Source organism: Marmota flaviventris, chromosome 13, assembly GCF_047511675.1.
Source record: "Marmota flaviventris isolate mMarFla1 chromosome 13, mMarFla1.hap1, whole genome shotgun sequence".
NCBI lineage: Eukaryota > Metazoa > Chordata > Mammalia > Rodentia > Sciuridae > Marmota > Marmota flaviventris.
The window spans coordinates 77,613,498-77,632,428 of NC_092510.1; the positions used below are offsets into that span (position 1 = coordinate 77,613,498).

At 39.5% G+C, this 18,931-nt stretch overlaps 1 protein-coding gene across 3 annotated transcripts in view; it reads left to right on the forward strand.

The window, feature by feature from the left end:
* The first annotated feature begins 227 nt into the window (after positions 1-227).
* Positions 228-18,931, forward strand: part of Slc44a1 (solute carrier family 44 member 1) — a 186,160-nt gene continuing 167,456 nt past the window's right edge. The window contains exon 1 of one of the 3 annotated variants that reach the window (XM_027942967.3): positions 228-501. In XM_027942967.3, coding sequence (XP_027798768.1) covers positions 466-501 — 36 coding nt within the window. In that variant the 5' untranslated portion in view covers positions 228-465. The remainder of the gene's footprint in view (positions 502-18,931) is intronic. The other 2 variants (XM_027942968.3, XM_027942969.3) reach the window with 2 other exon arrangements.

Consider the following 18,931-nt stretch of genomic DNA (forward strand, 5'->3'; position numbering starts at 1 on the left):
CGCAAACTCCAACGCGCGCCCAAGGGCCCGGCCTCGTTTTGGCTGCCGCCGCCCTGCAGTCCACGCCGCGCTGCACTGGGGGCGGGGAGTCTGATGGGAGACGCGCGCGGCGCTGAGGAGGCGGCGGCCGGGGAGAGGGAGCGGGAGCGGGACTGGGCGCGGGTGGTGGGAGGCGGGGGACAGGGGGAGGCGCCGCCGCCGCCGCCGCCCGCCCCTTTCCGCTGGGGAGCAGCTGCAGCAGCAGGAGCAGAGCAGGAGCCGCGCAGCCGCCGCCGCCGCCGGGGGATGTGGCCGGCGCCTGCCCCGAGCCGCTCTGCCTCCTGAGTACTCGCCGCCGTCGCCGTCGCCGCCAAGTCGTGCGGGGCCAGGCCGCGCCCTCCCTGGGCGCCCGCCGGCTCGCATGCCGAGGGGCTCCGGGGCGTAGCTGCGCGCCCGGCGCCGCCTCCGGGCTCCTCCGGCCCCGCCATGGGCTGCTGCAGCTCCGCCTCCTCCGCCGCGCAGGTGAGGGGCTCCCGCCTCCCGGCCGCCCGCCCGGATGCCTCCCCCGCGCCGCGCCGCCAGCGGGTGCCCGCTCCCGGTGCTTCTCGCTCCCCCAGCCTCCCTTCACCCACCGTGCACTCCAAAGACCCCTACCGCTCCTCTCCCTCCCGCGCGTCCCGCAGATGCCTCTACGCTGGCTCCGGCAGCTGCCGACCCGCAGGCGCCTTTGCGCGGCCCCCAGTGCGCCCTCAGCTCTCCCCGGTCCCTTCCCGACTTGGCCTCCTTCTCCCGGTCACACCTGAGCGGCCCGTCCCGCCCGCCTGCAGGTAGAGGCTACACAGGCGCCTCCTGTCTGCCCCAGGTGGCATCCCTTTCCTGGCCTTGCTCCTCGGTTCCCACCTCGGTGGAGTGTTCCCCTCCCATCCGCCGACTATTTTCTGTGTTCCAAGGTGTACCCCCAGCTTGGGCTCTTCACCTCTTTGCTATCTAATTCCAGTTTCTGCTCCATTAGATAATCTGTCCCTTTTCTCTTGCCCGCCGTCACCCGGCCGGGTTCAAGTGTTTCATCGGGTCCCAGAGCCCTTCCACGGCCCTTTTCCCAGCTCCCACTCGCTCGTTTCCTACCCCATCCCCCCTTAGTGCCTTGACCCCGGGCACCCGGGCCTCTCTGCACACCGAGGCCCCTGCGGGAGCGCCGGGACTGGGCTGGGAAGGAGATTGGGCACCTGGTGGGTGACGGGAGCAATACGGAAACTCCCTCTTTGTTGCCAGTGTAACAGGAGGAAGAGGTGCCGAATTTAGTTTTTCTGTGGGCACTGGCTGAATGTTGTCGCTGAGATGCAGAGATTTCTCCCAGCCTCTACCCTGCCCCCATCCAAATTTCGCTAACCTCCTTCCCTTCCAATCCAAGCTCTTACCCTGGGTGGAAATGTTTAGACAACTGTTTAAGGATCAAATGTAATAGAACTTGACTGCTGGCCACTAATAACTGAGAGGACCTGTTTGTAAATTACCTAATTTAGTGGATTAGTGAGTGTATTTACAAATACGATAAAAAGCAATCAGGAATACTGCATCAAACTGTCTGGTGGTGTTGTATGAAAAATAGGCTCTGACAACGCCTGGGATGTAATCTCCACAGTTTCATTAGCGTAGAATTTTAACAGTGCTCTGTGATTTGCGTGTGTGTGTGGGGGGGGGGGTGAGAAACGGACTCTTGTTTTTAGAAATAAAGGCTTGTTGGTTCTTGGAAAAGCAAAATGCTAGTTTGGAGAAAAAAATTCCTCCAGAAATCTAGCATCTGTGATAATGCCAGAAGTGTTTTGCTGCTGCTAAATGACTATATATAACTCAGTTTTAAATAACCTGCATTCTTGATCTGGAAATCTTGAGATCTGTTAGAGAAAATGCCTAGAATTGCAGATGCATGGAGAACATTTTATGCTTTATTAGGTATCCATCCTATTTGTCCAGTTGTTATGCTGATGGGTTTAGTTAAACCTTCCCATTCAGTTAGAATAGCAAAGAAAAACTATGTGTGGTGGTGTTAGGATAGGTCAGGGTTTTCATATTAACATATATAGGTGGAAAATTATACAGATCTTTCAACTGCTTAGGGATATTTTGGGACAGGGCTTCTAGTTGGGTACTGTTCATTTAATATTTACTTAAATATAACCTTCACCAAGAGGTGTCTTTCATATATATTGCCTTTCTTTTCAGAATTGGGTTACTTTACTTTCTCTATTGGTGATAAAATGCCTTTAAGACAGGAACGTATTGATACTTTATGGATAGTATGTTCAGTGCATGAACAGTTTGATTTGGGAGGGATGGATTCAGCACTAGCTCTGTTCAGATAGTGGATCTTACATTTGTCTGTCTCAACATCATACTTTTCAGAATGCTGTCAAGTGCATCTTTTTGCTTTTTCCTCCTTTTCACAGCTACTGTTTCCTTCATGCTGTGTTCTACACACAAGATGCATGTCATGCACCCAAGGGGGTATTTTTTTCTGTGGATTCCTATAGCCAATCAGCAACTGTCACAACCTTTGAGTTCAGCTTTGGGGACTTGTAGTGTTCAGTGGAGCATGGAGGAGGCAGGTTTCGTGCCAAAGAGCTGGTCATCTTTTTTTTTTTCCTTATTTGAGGTTTTTGGCATCATTTTTCATTTGTGAAGTATTTCCAATCTGCTGGCATTTTAATGCTCCTTTGAGAAGCATCACATATTTAGAATTGTATTGTATCTATCTATATGTGTAGTTGAAACAAAATAGGGCTGCAACTTTAAATCTTCTTTATATGTAAACCTTCATATCATCCAGCCTCTCTTAGGGGTATGGAATGTACTTTCAGGCAGAATATGTTTGTTCCTACTGGATTATAAGCTTCTTGAGAATAGCAGCTGCTTTTGTTTCCTTATCTTTGTGTTTTCTGCAGTGCTTCACTGTACCTTGTACATAATAGTTGCTCAGCAGTAGTCATTGAATGGAATCTATACACACAAATTTGAACATCTAGCTGGCAACTGACATTGATTATGAATGCAACCCTGACCTATGTTTCACTTCTATAGGCTGGCTGGTTGACTAATTCCACCAAGCCATCCTCTTCTGAACTCAAACCTGAACTGTGTAAATTAAAACTTTCATCCTTTCCCCATTTCTTTCTATTCTGTCATTGGTATCATTAGCTTGTAAAATTGAGCAGATTTTCTCTTGATTCCCTGCTCAATGTTTATATTTCAGTTGGAGCCATGACTATAATATCTTAAAAGAGCTTGTCTGCAAACTCTAATGATAACCTGCCTAGTACATCAAAATGATATTCTTTGAGGTAAACTGCAGTCCAGTGTAGCTTTTCTCAGGGGTATTGTCAGCAACTTTGAAGCCCAGGTAGACTTTATCAATTGAAATATGTTGTCTTTTTGTAGTAGGAATTCACTTTTGAAATGTATTGTGTTTTCCCTTGTAGCCTCTTGCCATGTTTAAGATACTCATAAGAGTTTATAGTATTCCAAACTTTCATCTCTTGTAATTTGTCCTGCTATTATTTTCATTATTATTTTCTTGCCAGTGTCTGGATATTAATTTCCCATCCAAAGAATTATCCTGATTTAGGATTTAAATTTACCAGGTGTCACATTCTATACTAGTATTTCATTGCTGAAGGAGCAAAATCTTGGCAAAATAATTTGTACTATATCAGGCATCTAAGAATCTTAACTGTCTTAGTCTGGGCTCTTACAGACTCTTAATTAGGTCTGTCTGTCTTTCTTTTTTATTAGTGACCATTACAAGTTGTTTAGTAATTACTGAAAACAAGCTGATACATGTTAGTCTTTGCCTAAGTCTCTTTGAAAAGAACATAAAAGTAAGATAGTCTTGGGTTTCTTTCTACAGCCCTAATCCTCCCTAAGACTCTTAAAATTTATTCCCATCTCTCCATAATTCGTTTCTTCTATTATAACCTGACATAATTTCTATTCTTGTAGTGTTAAACTTCAAAGTTCACTTGTAAATCTTCAGATTTATTAAATGTTCTTTCCCATTGACAAACCAGTTTAAATGAAGGAGGCTTTTGAAAGATTACTTAGCAAATTGCCGTAAGTCTTTGTCGTTAATGGCTAGATCATTATTTCTCACAGCAGTGCTTTGGAGGCCAGGAGATTTTTGCAAGTATTCTGAAGTTCTGTGTCCTTCAATTCTAACCTTAGAAATTAAGAATGGAATAGAGGAGAATCTTTCCGGTTGAACAAACGGCTCCTTATCTGACTGATTTTAGCAGAATTTTGTCTACTATCTTATCCCATGGTCTTAAATTGAGGGCTATATATTTAACTGTCTTATTCTAGCTCTCGTATCTTGTTTAAGAGTAATGAAAAAATAATCAGAAGTGATTCACAAATACTGGTTAGTATTTGAGTACCTTAACTGCCTTAAGATAATTCTGATAGAATTTATAGTCTATACCTGCTTTGTAGAGTTTGAAATCAGGTGGAGAAATAAAATTTGAAGAATATAGTGGAAATTACCAACAGAGACTAAGTTGTTCAATTAAAATATGACCTGCAAAATAAATCTTGTTGAAAGTCATGGCATTAAGATTTTTTTTTTTTGCCTTAAGAATACTGTGCTGTTAGCATAGAGGATCATAATAATTTTTATGTGCCTGTTTTTTTCATATCCATTTCCATGTTTTAATCTCTACAGTAACTCAGGTTCATCTTACTTCCATTTTACAGATCAAGAAATTGAGACTTGGAGATCAGGAAACTTGGATCAAGTTGCAGAGCTACTAAGTGATAGATAGCTTATCTTCTGAATATGGATTGTGTGCTTCTTCATTTATGTTCACATACATAAATCGCAGCTCCTCCACTTTTTTTTTTCATTTTTAGAGAAGGTCAATTTTGGACTAAAGAGTTTCCAAGTTAAATTTTATGCCACTATTTTGAACTTCCTGCAGGTACCACCTGAAGAGTAACATTGTATAATATAGCAAAGTTAGTACAGTTAGAATGTTTCCATGCTTACCAAATTTTATGGGATGCCTCTAGATGTGTTAACAACTCTGTCATTTAAAAATATTGTAGATTGGGCTGGGGTTGTGGCTCAGCAGTAGAGTGCTCACCTAGCACGTGTGGGGCCCTGGGTTCTATCCTCAGCACCACATAAAAATAAATAAGTAAAAGGTATTGTGTCCGTCCACCACTAAAAAATAAAATATTTTTTTAAAAATGCTGTACATCTGGGAAGATAAATATGTTTAAAAATATATTCTGATACTGGTTATTGTTTAATAGCTGTTTTTCTATGCAGCCTTTGTCCCCCAACTACCAACAAAGAATGAAATACTTTAACTTTATAAGTTCTGGTTGGGTTTTGGGGACTCTGGGAGATTACTAGAGATGAACTGGTCTTACCTTCTCACTTTTCTGTATATTTAAACCGGACTTTAAAAACTGGGACCAGAACCTACTTAGTCTCATAATCTCTTGCTCTTACTGTTTGTTTGTTTGTTTTTGGTACTAAGGATTGAACCCCTGAATGCTTGCTGAGCTACATCTCAGCCTATTTGTTTATTTATTTATCTATCTATTTATTTATTTATTTTCCCATTATTTTTTGGGGGGGGGGCATACCAGGGATTAAATCAGGGGCAGTCAACCACTGAGCTACATCCCCAGCCCTTTTAGAGACAGGGTCTCACTGAGTTGCTTAGTGCCTCCTCGCTTTTGCTGAGGCTGGCTTTGAGATCCTCCAGCCTCAGCCTCCCAAGCCACTGGGATTACAGGTGTGTGCCACCATGCACAGTTTACTGTTAATTCTTAATGTTTTAGTTCTTTACCTTCCCAAACTTTGCTACATATTACAATCACTTGAAGTTCCACTGGTAATTCTCATATGCCACCAAGGAACCACACTGTTCTTTACCTTTCCCTAGGTGGTTTCATCTCTTCCAGTGATTTCAGTTCTCAGTTACAACCTGTATGCTGTTAATTTCCAAGCTGAACTACGGAATTGAAACAAACCTTTTCTTGGCATCTAATTGTCTGAAGCAATTGATTGACACCAGAACATTGTATAGGTATCTCAATTCAGCATGTCTAAAACCAAAACTGGACTCAACACTTGTGAATCTGTTCCTCACTTGCATGTCTTTTTCCTTATGTCTTATTCACTGAATGAGACCCATGTCTTGATTGTGGAAACTGGAAACCTGAGGGAGACCACCTTCCACTTTTCCATTGTAGTCACCACATCTTGTCTCACCTTTCAACTCCACTGCTAACACCTCTCTTGAAGCCTGTGTCTCCTCCAGTCAGGACCTTGGTTACAGGTTTCCCTATATTCATTCATACTGTCTTCTGAACTTTTTCTATACTGCAGACTTTTTTTTTTTTTTTTTTTTGTACCAGGGATTGAATCCAGGGATGCTTTACCACTGAGCCACATCCCAATCCCCCTTTTTTATATTTTATTTAGAGACAGGTTTTCATTGAGTTTCTTAGGGCCTCACTAAGTTTCATACTACACTGGCAAAGTTGAGTAGTTGAACTCAAGCTCCTCCTGCCTCAGCCTTCCCAGCCACTGGGATCACAGGTGTGCCCACACACCCGACTTATACTGTAGTCTTAATGATTTTTGAAAATCCAAAGCTGACTGATTGTGTTCCTCTCCTACTTACAACCCTTTGGCCTCTGATTGCTCTTGGGACAAAGACCAGAATCCCTGAGCCAGGCCAGCATGACCCTGTGTGGACTGGTCTATTCTCTGTGGCATCCTCATCTTATTTGAGGCTTTTGTTTTTTTAATTTTTTCCTGATTCAGCCTCATTGGTTTTCCAGCCAGTCATGTTCATTCCTCTGTAGGGCTTTTGCGCGTTCACTTTTACAAAAGGGTCTTTGCTTCACTCCCTGGCTGCCTTTGTCTGGTTACCTTGAGTTTCAGCCTCAAGTTCACTTCCTTAGAGAACGCTTTTCTGATTCTTCAAACCAGGCCATGTTTCTTCATTAAACTCCCCAGACCTTTATTTGTTTCCCTTTTGAGCACTTAAAGCAAAAAGTAAGTAATTATGCAGTTACTCTCAATGTCTACACGAGTTGGAAAACTGTAGCCCATGAACTAAATCTGACTTGCTCACCTGTTTTTGTATGACTTACAAGCTAAGAATGGTATTTGTATCGTTAAATAGTTGAAATAAATCGGAAGGTTATTACTTATTGAAAATTATATGAAATTTGAATGTCATTGTCCATAAGGAAAGTGTTATTGGGACACAGCCCAGGAATTCATTTACTTATTGTCTATAGCTACTTTCATACTACACTGGCAGAGCTGAGTAGTTAAGACAGAGACCTCATGGCCTGCAAATGTTAAATATTTACTTTGTTACTCTTTACAGAAAATGTTTGCTGACCATTGTTCTAGGTTGGATTGATGAAGAGGCAACCTTATCTACTTTGTTTATTACTGTTATTCTATGTATTTAGCTGTACTGGCACATGGTAGGTATTCATGAAATGTTTGTACAATTGACAAATATTCCTTTTCCTACCATCGACAGATTTCTACTTTAGCAACTCTGGTACTTTAAAATCTGATGCAGAAGTCTTTTTGAAAAGATTGATTCTTTAGAAGAAGATAGTCAATAAAAATGTCAGCAGTATTCTGACTTGGCTTGTGGCTAAGTCTGAATAAAGTTTTTAATATAGTAATATTTCTTTCCTTTTAATACTTTGTTTTCTCATTTATTTGGAACATGACATAGCATAATGTTCCAAATTTGTATTTATGTTTTATATCAAATTCAGTATCTTTTTAAAAAGATATTTGCATTTTTCAGTGTTTTAATATACTCAACAGAGGAGTGTCCATTTTCCCCCTTTGCTGGACTCCTTTCTGACTTCACAATATAGTAATAGTTGTATAAGAGGACTTATTTATTAACAAACATTTATTTGATAAACTTGAAATTTTTGTGTGTGTGCATGTGTGAAAATAACATTACTTCCTCATAGGTGCTCTCTATAACATCCCACAACCACTATTTAGACATTTAGAGATACTCTAAAGAGTGATTTTTATTTCAATTTTTAGGGTTGCCAGATATGTTGAAAATTATTAAACAAAAGTGTTTTATTTCTGGATACATTTGTATAATGTCAAGTAAGGAAAACAGAAGATGGGAAAATGGAAAAGAGATGATTACTTCAAGATACTTAAATAGCAGGAAATATATCTTGTAGCATTGTGATAATATGATCAGGATCTTTTAAGATTTGTCATTATAAACCACTTAGGATTTTCCAGCTGTAAGAAATAAACAACTACAACAAAACACTCTTAAATCAAAACAATGCAAATATTAAGGAAGGTATATTATTTATTTTTACGTGGTGCTGAGGATTGAACCCAGTGCCCCACGTGTGCGAGGCAAGCGCTATCACTGAACCATAACCCCAGCCCTCTTCTGTCATTTTAAGGAAGGTAACTTCCTCTGATCCAGAGGTGTCTATGGCTTTTGCTGAGCCAACAATCTCCACTGATTTTCCTTTAATAGGAAATAGGGAATACTGCATATTTATTTCTAAACAGTGTCTAGCAAGGGAGAGGCAAAGGACCCAGTAATTAGTTCAGTCCCACCAGGATTTCCTTGAGTCTAGTGGGGTAGGTGGGGTGGGTGAAATAACATCACAAAAAAAGTAGGACTTAGCCAGCAAGGCAGAGGTGTGTGTGGTTGGGGGAAGTGGGATCGTGTGGGAAAGAGCAGCTGGGTAAAGCAGTCACAGTAATCTTACTCTGCCCCGACAGGGTTCTAGCCATTGTGGAAAACTTGACTTTCTCCTTTGCTCGATCTCACTGCCTTTCCCCATCTGACCCAAGGATAGTTCCATGTGAAGAAGAGCTGCTGAGGCTGGAGTAAGGTGACAAAGCTAGTTGTTATTCCTGCAAGCAGTGGTCCCTAAGGACGCCTTAGAGGTTTGAACCTCTTCTCTCAGTTTTTCTAAATCCTCACTTTTGTCTGCATTTATCCATTTGGTATTCATTTTTTCCCCTTTCCCTAAAAATTTCATTTTCCTTTCTTCCCACTACCATTTGAGACACTTAAAGAACTATAATACAGAGTAGAATATATTCAAATACAATAAAGAGGTAAAAAAAGAGTGCCTCTATTTTATTTACCTGCTTAATTTCATTTTTTTCTTATAAGCCATAAAAAAACCCCTGAAAATTCACATTATTATTTGGGTTTCTCTGATATTAAAAAAAAAAAAAAAAGAAGAGCTTTTCAGCACGCCAGATTCATCTCTGCAATAAATAGATAATTAGAGACAGGGAAATAATGAACTAATATGTAAATATGTTCAATCTTGCTACTCAGATTAAATCACACAGGCACCGTTTTACACTTGAAACTTTGGTAAAAGTTAACAAAAAATATTAATTGCCTGTGTGGTTTTTGACGCAAGTATACTTTTTTGATTTCTGAGTAAATTGGAATGACCCTCGTGGGATACTGCTTGACAACATACATTAAAAGACATTTTAAAAAGTTGACATCCTTTGTTTAGTAATTCAAAAGCAAAGAAATATGCAGGAGTCTTTCTATTGAAGCGTATTTATAATAGCAAAAGAGCTCAGTATTAAACATTACATTTCTGTTGTGAAACTTTGTTTTTTTAATGCAAAATTTATTAAAATGTAATCTATTACACATCCCCATCCCCAACTAGATGATCCTTTAGTGAGTAAGTGCCTTTTTGCCTTCTGCATAGGAAAGCCTTTCTCCACTTCTCTCAAGGAATATTCAGATCTAGAGGACTGAACACTGTTGTACACTAGCAGGAGTATGGGCTCTAGCTAGATAATAGAAGTTTGAATCTTGACTCTGTCCTCATCTGGACTATTCTTTGATGTCCCAGTTTCACCAGGTGGAAAATAATAGAAACAGTAAAACCTGTCTCATAGACTTGTCACGAACTGTACAAACCATGAAAATACTTCAGAAATTACCATATTTATGTAAACAAAAATCTCTTAAATGTTCTGATATCCACTAATCCTTTACTTAAAAAAAAATCTTGTTTGAGTTTTGGAATAGAGACCTTGACTTCCAGAAATGTTAACTTATGTCAGGGAGGTGAGTGCTGAGAATGAAACCAACAGCAGTAAAAAGGAGAGGCCAAGTGGAGTGGTGGGGAGCTCAGGGAATGGGGAAATCAAGGAAGGGTGGAGAGTCAGAGAGTAGGCTTCCTGAAAGTACTCTTCATCTGGCCTGGAAGACTGGGCTTGGAAAACGAGGAAGATGGACAGATTTTAATAGAAAGGGAGAAAGAACCTTCCAGTGGAAAGGCCAGCTGGATCCAAGGCAAGGGACATACAGTCAGATGCTGTGTGGAATTTACTGAGTTTTAGTGTGGAAAGGACACCTGACCCGAGAAGAGGGAGGAGATGTTACCTGTAGGAAAGGCATTGGTATTTGAAGGGGAAGGGAAATGGGTAGCCATGGAGGGTTTTTCCAGAGTGGTTTAACGAAGTCTAGGAGTATGCTTGTGCCCGAAGTGGGAGAGATAGAAAGCAGAGGCCACACAGGAAGCTGTCCGATGACTCAGACCAAACAGTATAAATGGGAAACAGATGTTATGGATTTTCCTGACTTCTGGATGTGAGGGATAAAGGAGCATGTTAGGATAGAGGTTCAGAATGCCGTATAAAGGGAGAAGGGAATTGTAAGTGATGAAAGTGGAAGTTGAGACCTCGGGTTGGAGGAATGATAGTATGTGGGGAGGGTAAGGTGAATTCCATTTCTTAAGGACTGGATTGAGGTGATACTTGTTGTTAATGCCTTCAGCTAGTATTTCTCGTAGTCAATTGAAGACCCACAACAGGATTTTAGAAAAACCTTTTAAGTCATAAGTATGTAGGTGATGCTTTAAGGATGAGCAATACCCAAGAGGCAGGAAAGGGCCCTGAATACCAGAGCTGGTAGATCGCTAGGAGATAAGCACAGGGAACATCGATGGTCAGTCATCCTGGGGACTTATTGTTTGAAGGGCTCTAGGCTAGATATCTTATATACACTTCCCATTTTATTCTCATAACTCTGAGATGGGTACCTCAGATGGAACTGAGGGTCAAAATGTTAGGTAGCTAGTCCAAGATCAGCAGATCATGTGAAGTGTGGGTATTTCCTGCTGCAGTAGGGTAGGCCTTCTTAATGAGAACTAGTAACTCAGTGATATGTTGAAAGAACCTTAGTTCTGTCACTTTTGTCACTTAAATTAAGAGATTGTGCTATCTATTCTCTCTTTAAATTATATGTAGGTTGGTTTTTAAATCAGCACACCTCAAACTGGTGGTCAGGGTATGACTATTTGGGGGCAGAGTCCATGTAAATGGTTTTTTATTGAACTTGAGACTCTAAGGGACTGTCATTTTCTTTTAAGAGCTTTCACAAGTTTATCATGACTCACTGATTCTTGGGTTTTTTGTTTTGTTTTGTTTTTGGTACCAGGATTGAACTCAGGGGTGCTTTAACACTGAGCCACATCTCCAGCCCTTTTTATATTTTATTTTGGGACAGGGCCTCACTAAGTTGCTGAGGCTGGTTTTGAACTCATGATCCTCCTGCCTCAGCCTCCCAAGCTGCTGGGATTACAGGCATGAGCCATCCTGCCTGGTGTATGACTCACTGATTCTTGAGAATATAGTTTTCAGTGTATATATTTATATGTTTAGTCAGCCTTTATCAAATCCTGGCCTCTGAAAGTGTTAATGTAATTGATGCTCATGTTATTAAATATTGAGTTTCAACAAGGCTCTGGAGAGCTGTAAGAAAGGAAAGGGTGAAGAAATGGCCACAGTGAAGTTGATTTATTAGCACAGATTATTAGATGTACATTAAGATCAAATTACAAAGGCAGAGATTCTCACCACTAGGGCAAGAGATGGAATTGTTTTGTTTGTTTGGTTTTCACTGTACTTTAAAAACTCAGAATATTTAAAAGAGTGTTATCCCTGCTTGCAAGGCCCAGAAGTTCTTCCAGATCTGTTTTGCATGTGATTCTATATTTTTACAATTCTAAAAGCATCAAGTATTAGAAAACAGCTTGAAGACATTAAGTTTTAAAATCCAGCATAGTAAGTATATTTTCCTCAAGAAAAACATTTTGGAATGTACCCTGCTGGTTGAAGCATATTTCAGTTATGAAGGTTTGGAAGTAAAACTTTAATAAGATATTCCATTTTAAAAGTGAACGCAATTCCAGTTTTCTTTTAAAAAGTTTATAGTTTAGTTTGATCTGAGAACGTAAACCAAGACCAAATGGAAATACATGTTTCTCTTGAGGTAGTTACAAGCAAAAGGAATAGAGAGTCTCCTGGGCCAGTCTCTAGGACCTGCTGCTTCTCAGTAGGTGTTTCACGTTCTGCCCCATTTAATGATAAAATGTTAGTTCTGCAAGAATACCTTAATCAGGGTTTCCCCAAGTCTGTGCTTCCTAAGCACCAGGACTCCAAGATGATTCTCCAAAAAAGTGGTCTGATGTCAGAAAAGTTTGGGAAGTTCTTGCTCACTCAAGTAATTTATAATATACTTGAGTGACTTGAAATCTATCAAGTTTGAGGTTTCCTTCGGTAAACCACTCTTCCTTCTCTAATTTCCTTGGAGATCTCAAACTACTCATAGTACAAACAATGGTCCACAAGAAAGGCTTTTAATTTATAATATACTTGAGTGACTTGAAATCTATTTACACTATTTGGCCAGTATTTCAAAGAACACATTGAAGTTTGTGATATGTGTGGACTGAGTTTCAAATCTCTGGAGTGGCAAGTTACCTGATCCAACAACCTTCTTACTTTTGTGGCCAGGAGAATGGAATTCTGAAACAACATTTCAAGCAGTGATTTTCCAAGGGTGCTCTGTAATATGCCAGTAGTTAAAAATACAATGAAAACAAAATTTAAGGAGGGATGAGTCCAAAGAAGGTCAGATAGTCCAAGTTAAAGTGATTTCCTGAGGTAAAGGGGAGAAATGACCCTTCACTACATTAATATGCACAATGACTTTTTGAATGGGGAGCAGGGTGGGGGAGGTGGTATGGAGTGAGCAAGAACTTCCCAAACTTTTCTGACATCAGACTGCTTTCTTGGAGAACCATCTTGGAGTCCTGGTGCTTAGGAAGCACATGCTTGGGGAAACCCTGATCAAATGATGACTTTTTTTTTTTTTTTTTTTTTTTGGTTGGAGAAAGAATGGTGGAGATGTTTGATTTTAAATGTGCCCAAGCAAATAATAGGTTCTCAATAAATGTTTATTGAACAAATGTGGAGGAGGAATGGGAATGGGTATTTGGAGACTAAAATTTTAGTTAGTGATACTGTTAAACAGAACCTGTCAGTGGAGGGAAATGGAAATGAACCTAAAAATGAAAACAGTTAACTATTTAAAATGTTGAAGTTAATTCTGGTGGGCTTTTGAACCTGACCTTGCTAGCATGTGTTCTTCTGTTATAATGAGGTCTCTGTGAGCACCTCACAGTCAAAGAAAAGAAAAAAGCCTCATCATAATAGATACCTCCGGGCTCATCAACACTTAAGTATGCCAGGTCAACTGCATAGGTCAATAGATTTACAAGAATAAGAGTTTCCTTCCCTTCTGTCCACTCCTGTCCCAGCCCAGACCTATCCTTGTTACTGGCCCACAGTGCAGAAGAAATGATGAAAGCCCTTCTGGTCCAGCTCACTGCCTGCCCGGGAGCAGAGTGAGGAGAGCCACAGATCCTACAAAATTTGTTCAAATTGCCACCTGGAGGGTGGAAGCAGCAGCTCTGCAAAAACCAGCCCTGCTGCTGATGCGCACAGGAGAGAGGAATCTCCAGGGCAGGGACAAGATGCAGAAAAGAAATCAAGAATGTCATTAGAATTTTAAAAATTCCAAGCTGGCCACACGTGTTGGTTCTGTTCTGCTCAAAGCTGCTCCGTACTGGGTTCAACAGAGAATGAGACTTTTGCTCTGAAAGCATGCAGTCTATTAAGGAGACACTACAGAGGAGAGTTGCTGCTTTGTCAGGGTGCAGAGCCCAGCTGCATCCTTTTTAAATAGCCAAGTATTACTCTGGTTTACAAGGTAAAGTACAGATAATTTCTAGGTAGATTCCAAACTAATTTTCAAAACTAAGAGCCATAATTACAAAAGTGTCCCTGAAAAAGCTGGATGTTATTCTTGAAGTATGATTTGTGTTGATGCTTAACTGGGGAGAATGGAGTTCAGTAAACTTAGGATAAATTTATTGTGTCTAGTGACACAAAGTGAAAGAGAAAATACTGTCCTTAAGTAGAAAAAAACAAAGCTTCAGATGCCTATAGGCAAGTCACAGTGACTCTTCAGACAGTCCTATAGAAAAGATGATAAGTACTATGTTTAATATTTTAATCTTCATATTGAAATGACTAACAGTTAAGATGTGATTTTTGTTCTTTGATAGAGCAAGGCTCTAGAAACTTAGAACACATCGAATATTTTCTTTTATTTGGCTAATCCCTTTTACTGCCTTATCCATTCTAGTCATTAATCTGCCCTGTCACCTACTAGGAAACCCAGCTGCTCTTGTCATGTCCCTAGAGTCTCATATATAACTAGGTGCAGAGCCCTATCTAATAGCCCATAGCAACCAAACAGGGTCCAGAGTGGATTCAGAACCCCCGGTTCTTCAGTTCATTTCATAATGGTGTATCAGGCCACCTTGTTTCTCATCCAGCTTTCTCCCACTCATGCTTTTCTCATTTACTCTTTAAATATTTATACCTCATCTGCTTCCAAAAATATTTTTAGATGATTTGTAATCAAATGTAAATATATTTAAGACTTCTGAAATGAAAAACTGAAAGCTAAGAAGAGGTGGTGGTGGGATAAATGGAAGAGGAAGCACGAATGTGCTGAATGCTTGAACAGCTTCACCCACCAACATTTCTAGTCTTGTTTTAGAATGGTACCGATTCAGAGGACATTTTGACACGGAATCCTTCCACAGAACTGTACTACTGGCACAGACATAAGAGGTCTATAGAATAACCAACCAAGATAGTCATGAGTTTTATATTATGGCCACTAAATGGGTTTTATTCAGGCTCTGCTTAGATGACTCCTGCTGTAGAGAGCTGCTGCCGCCTGGTAAAGTTCATTCTATTCTCAGGTGTTAGAAATTTATTATTGCATGTTGAGCCCTGTGTCCATGTAGCTTCATGTTGGCCCTGATTCTGTACCCATTAGCCAGAATAGAATGAAAAGCTGACATCACGTCTTTAATACGTGCCAAGTTGTGTGTGTGTGTTTTAAAGTTAAAAACAGTTAGTATATGCAACCATTCTAAAATCATGCTGCTAGTCCTTTGCTATTCTGCGCTCCTCCTATGCTTCGATTTTTAAATTCATTATGCATTGATGTTTATTTACTTTTCATTAAAGCTATGCATGCATATATTTTAAAGAGCTTTAAACATTTCTTTGTGCTTGTTATTTAAAACAACAAAAATGATACCCCCTCGTTTTCTATTGCCCAGAGGCCATCAGTTTTAAATCTAAGAGGTTGTTTTTGTTTTTTTTTTGCTTTTCTCCTTTTTATCATGCTTATATGGCTGCTTTCTCATTTTTCAGTTTTTGAGATTAATTTTAGCCTTCTCTCCGGAAGATAAAGATCAAGCTCTCTTGCAACACCAAGCTCTTCCTCTACCCTACGCACACACTTATAGAGAGTTGCTTTTATTCTTCCACTGTAGGTATGTCGTGACTGGATCAGTTTTCAGTCTTTACATTATGACTAATAAATGCTCTCACAGCTGAGTCATGTAGCATTTTGTTATTTGTTGCCTTTGGAGACAACAGTTGTCTTGTTCTTCTCTTTACCTAGATTTCTGTGTACTCTTGACTAATTGACTTCTAAACTCTTGCCTACTTATATGAATTGAAGCTGTTAATTTAAGATCTCCCTTCACATCATATCTGGGATTCCTTTAGTCTTTCTTGTATCAATCATTTCATACTTTAAAAAAAATTGTTTAACTTATATACAGTAGAAGTTTTCTGTTGTTCAGTTCTATGAGCTTTGACAGATGCATAGAGTTTTGGAACCTCTACCACCATCAAAATGTAGACCAGTTCTATCACACCTAAAAATTCCCAAGCTGCCCTTTTGTAATCAGATCCCTTCCCACCCACTGGCAACCACTGATCTATTTCTGTCCCTGTAGTTTTGCCTTTTCCAGGTCATTTAAATGGAATCATACTGTATCAACAGCCTTTTGATTTTGCCTTCTTTCCTTCTGTATAATGCATTAAGGTTTCATCTGTGTTGCATGTATCAGTAGTTGGTTCTTATTGCTGAGTAACGTTCTATTGTGTGAATATACTATAATTCATCTCTTTACCAGTTTCCAGTTCAGGGTGATTATTAATAAAGCTGCTATACACACTTACATGCAAGTTTTTATATGAACATAAATTTTCACTTCTCTTGGGTGTTACCTAGGAGTGGGGTTGCTGGGTCATAGGGTGTGTTAGCTTTCTGTTACTATATCAAATACTTGAGATAAATCAACTTAGACAAAAAAGGACTATTTTTGCTCTAGCTTTGTGCTAAGGTAGCACATCGTGGTGGGAGTATAAAGCAAGGCAAAACCACTTGCCTCATGGCCTGCAAATGCAAGAGAAAGGAAGTGGAAGGAGCCAGGATCCCAGTATCTTCTTCAAGAGCACACCCCAGTGACCTAAAATCTCCTACTGGGCACCCCTTGCAGGCTCCATCACCTCCCAATAGCTCTAAGCTTGGGAATAAGTCTTTATCACATGGACCTTTGGGATCACTCATGATCCAACTACAGCACAGAGTAAGTGAATGTTTATAGAAGACTACCCAACTACCCAGCTGTTTCCAAAGTGGCTGTACTGTTTTGTATTCCCATGAGCAGTATATGACTATTGAGTTGTTTTCACGTCCCTCTCAGCACTTAGTATTATATTAGCAGTTTATTTTTTTCAGTTGCTGCCATAGGTGTATAGTAGAATTTCTTGTCTTTTTTTTCTTTTCTTTTCTTTTTTTTTTTTTGGTGCTGGGGATTGAACATAGGGCATGGTGCATACGAGACAAGCGCTCTACCAACTGAGTTATATCCCCAGCCCTGTATAGTAGAATTTCATTGTGGTTTTTGTTTGCACTTTCCTGTGACCAGTGATGTCATGTGCATATTTGAGATTCACATATCTTACTTGGTGAGGTATCTTTTAAATCATTTGCTCAATTTTAATAGGGTATTTTAATTTCTTATTATTTAGTTTGAGAATTCTTTACTATCTAGATGCAAGTCTTTTATCAGATGTGCAACTTGTACATATTTCTTTCAGTATGTTTCTTGTTTTTCTTTTAACAGTGTCCCCATTTTTAGTTTTGATGAAGTTCACCTTTTCACTTTTTTCTTTTTAAATGTGCTTTTGTTGTCATAGCTGAGAACTCTTTGCTTTGTTTAAGGTCACAAATATTTTCTCCTGTGTTGTCTTCAAAAATTTTCTAATTTTCATTTTGTACTTAAATCTATAGTTGAGTAGAGTTAATTTTTGTATATGGTCTATTTTTTTTTTTAAAGAGAGAGAGAGAGGGAGAGAGAGAATTTTTTAATATTTATTTTTTAGTTTTCAGCAGACACAACATCTTTGTTTGTATATGGGTGCTGAGGATTGAACCCGGGCTGCACACATGAGCGCGCTATCGCTTGAGCCACATCCCCAGCCCCTGTATATGGTCTAATTTGAATTAATTTTTGTATAAGATTCAAGCTGTAAGTTGTTTTTGTTACATTATTTTTTTGCTTATGAATATCTAATTATTCCAGTATGCTTTGTTGAAAAAGACTTTTTCCATTGAATACTTTTTCAAGTATCAGCCATACATATTTGGGTTTATTTCTGAACTTCCTGTTCCAGTGATCTGTTTGTCTTGACACCAATGCTACATGGTGGTCTTGATGATTGTAGTTTTATGGTATTATTGAAATCAGGTAAGTGAGTGCTTTAACTTTTTTTTTTTATCTTTTTCAAAATTATTTTGGCTATTTTAGTTCCTTTGACTTTCCATACACATTTTAGAATCAGCTTACCATTATCAGAACTATTACAAATGTCCTACTGGGATTTTGATTTGACTTTCATTGAAAGTTTGGATCAACTAGGAAAGAATTGTCAAAGAATATGAGTCTTCCAGTGGGAGTGTGGTATAGTTTTCCATTTATGTAAGCTTCTCCATTTATGTAACCCTTCTTTGATTTCTTTCAGCAGTGTTTCTGTCCCGGTGTTTTCTTTCTTGGTATATTCCCTTCATTTGGCAGAGTGCCTCTTTCAGTATCTTCCTCAAAAGGGTACATGCAGGAAAATTTTTGACCCCTTACCTGTTTTTATTCTTATCTCATACATATATAACATTTGGCTAGATGTAGAATTCTAGGTTGGAAATTATTGTCCCTCAGAATTTTAAGTGTGTCATTTCCCTGTCATTTAGCTTCTAGGGTGGCTGTTGAAGTCTTGCATTCTGATTCTTGATTCTTTGTATTCTACTTGTTTTGTTCTCTCTGAACCTTTTTGTAACCCACGTTCTGACATTTTTCAGTGATGTGCCTTATGTGGATCTATTTTCACCCATTATGCTGGACACTGTGTGGGCTCTTTAATTCTGGAGATTTATATTTTGTAGTTGGGAAATTTTTTCCTGAACTCTTCCTGATTTCTTCCCATATGTTCCTCCTGTTCCTTAACTTCCTTAGGTTTTCTTTAATTTTGAACACCTTGTCTTTACTCCATTTCTCAATTTATCTTTCAGTATTTCTAGTACATTTTTATCTCTGCTATGATTTCTTAATTTTCTAGGGTATTTTTTCATTCTCTTCAGCATTCTTTTGT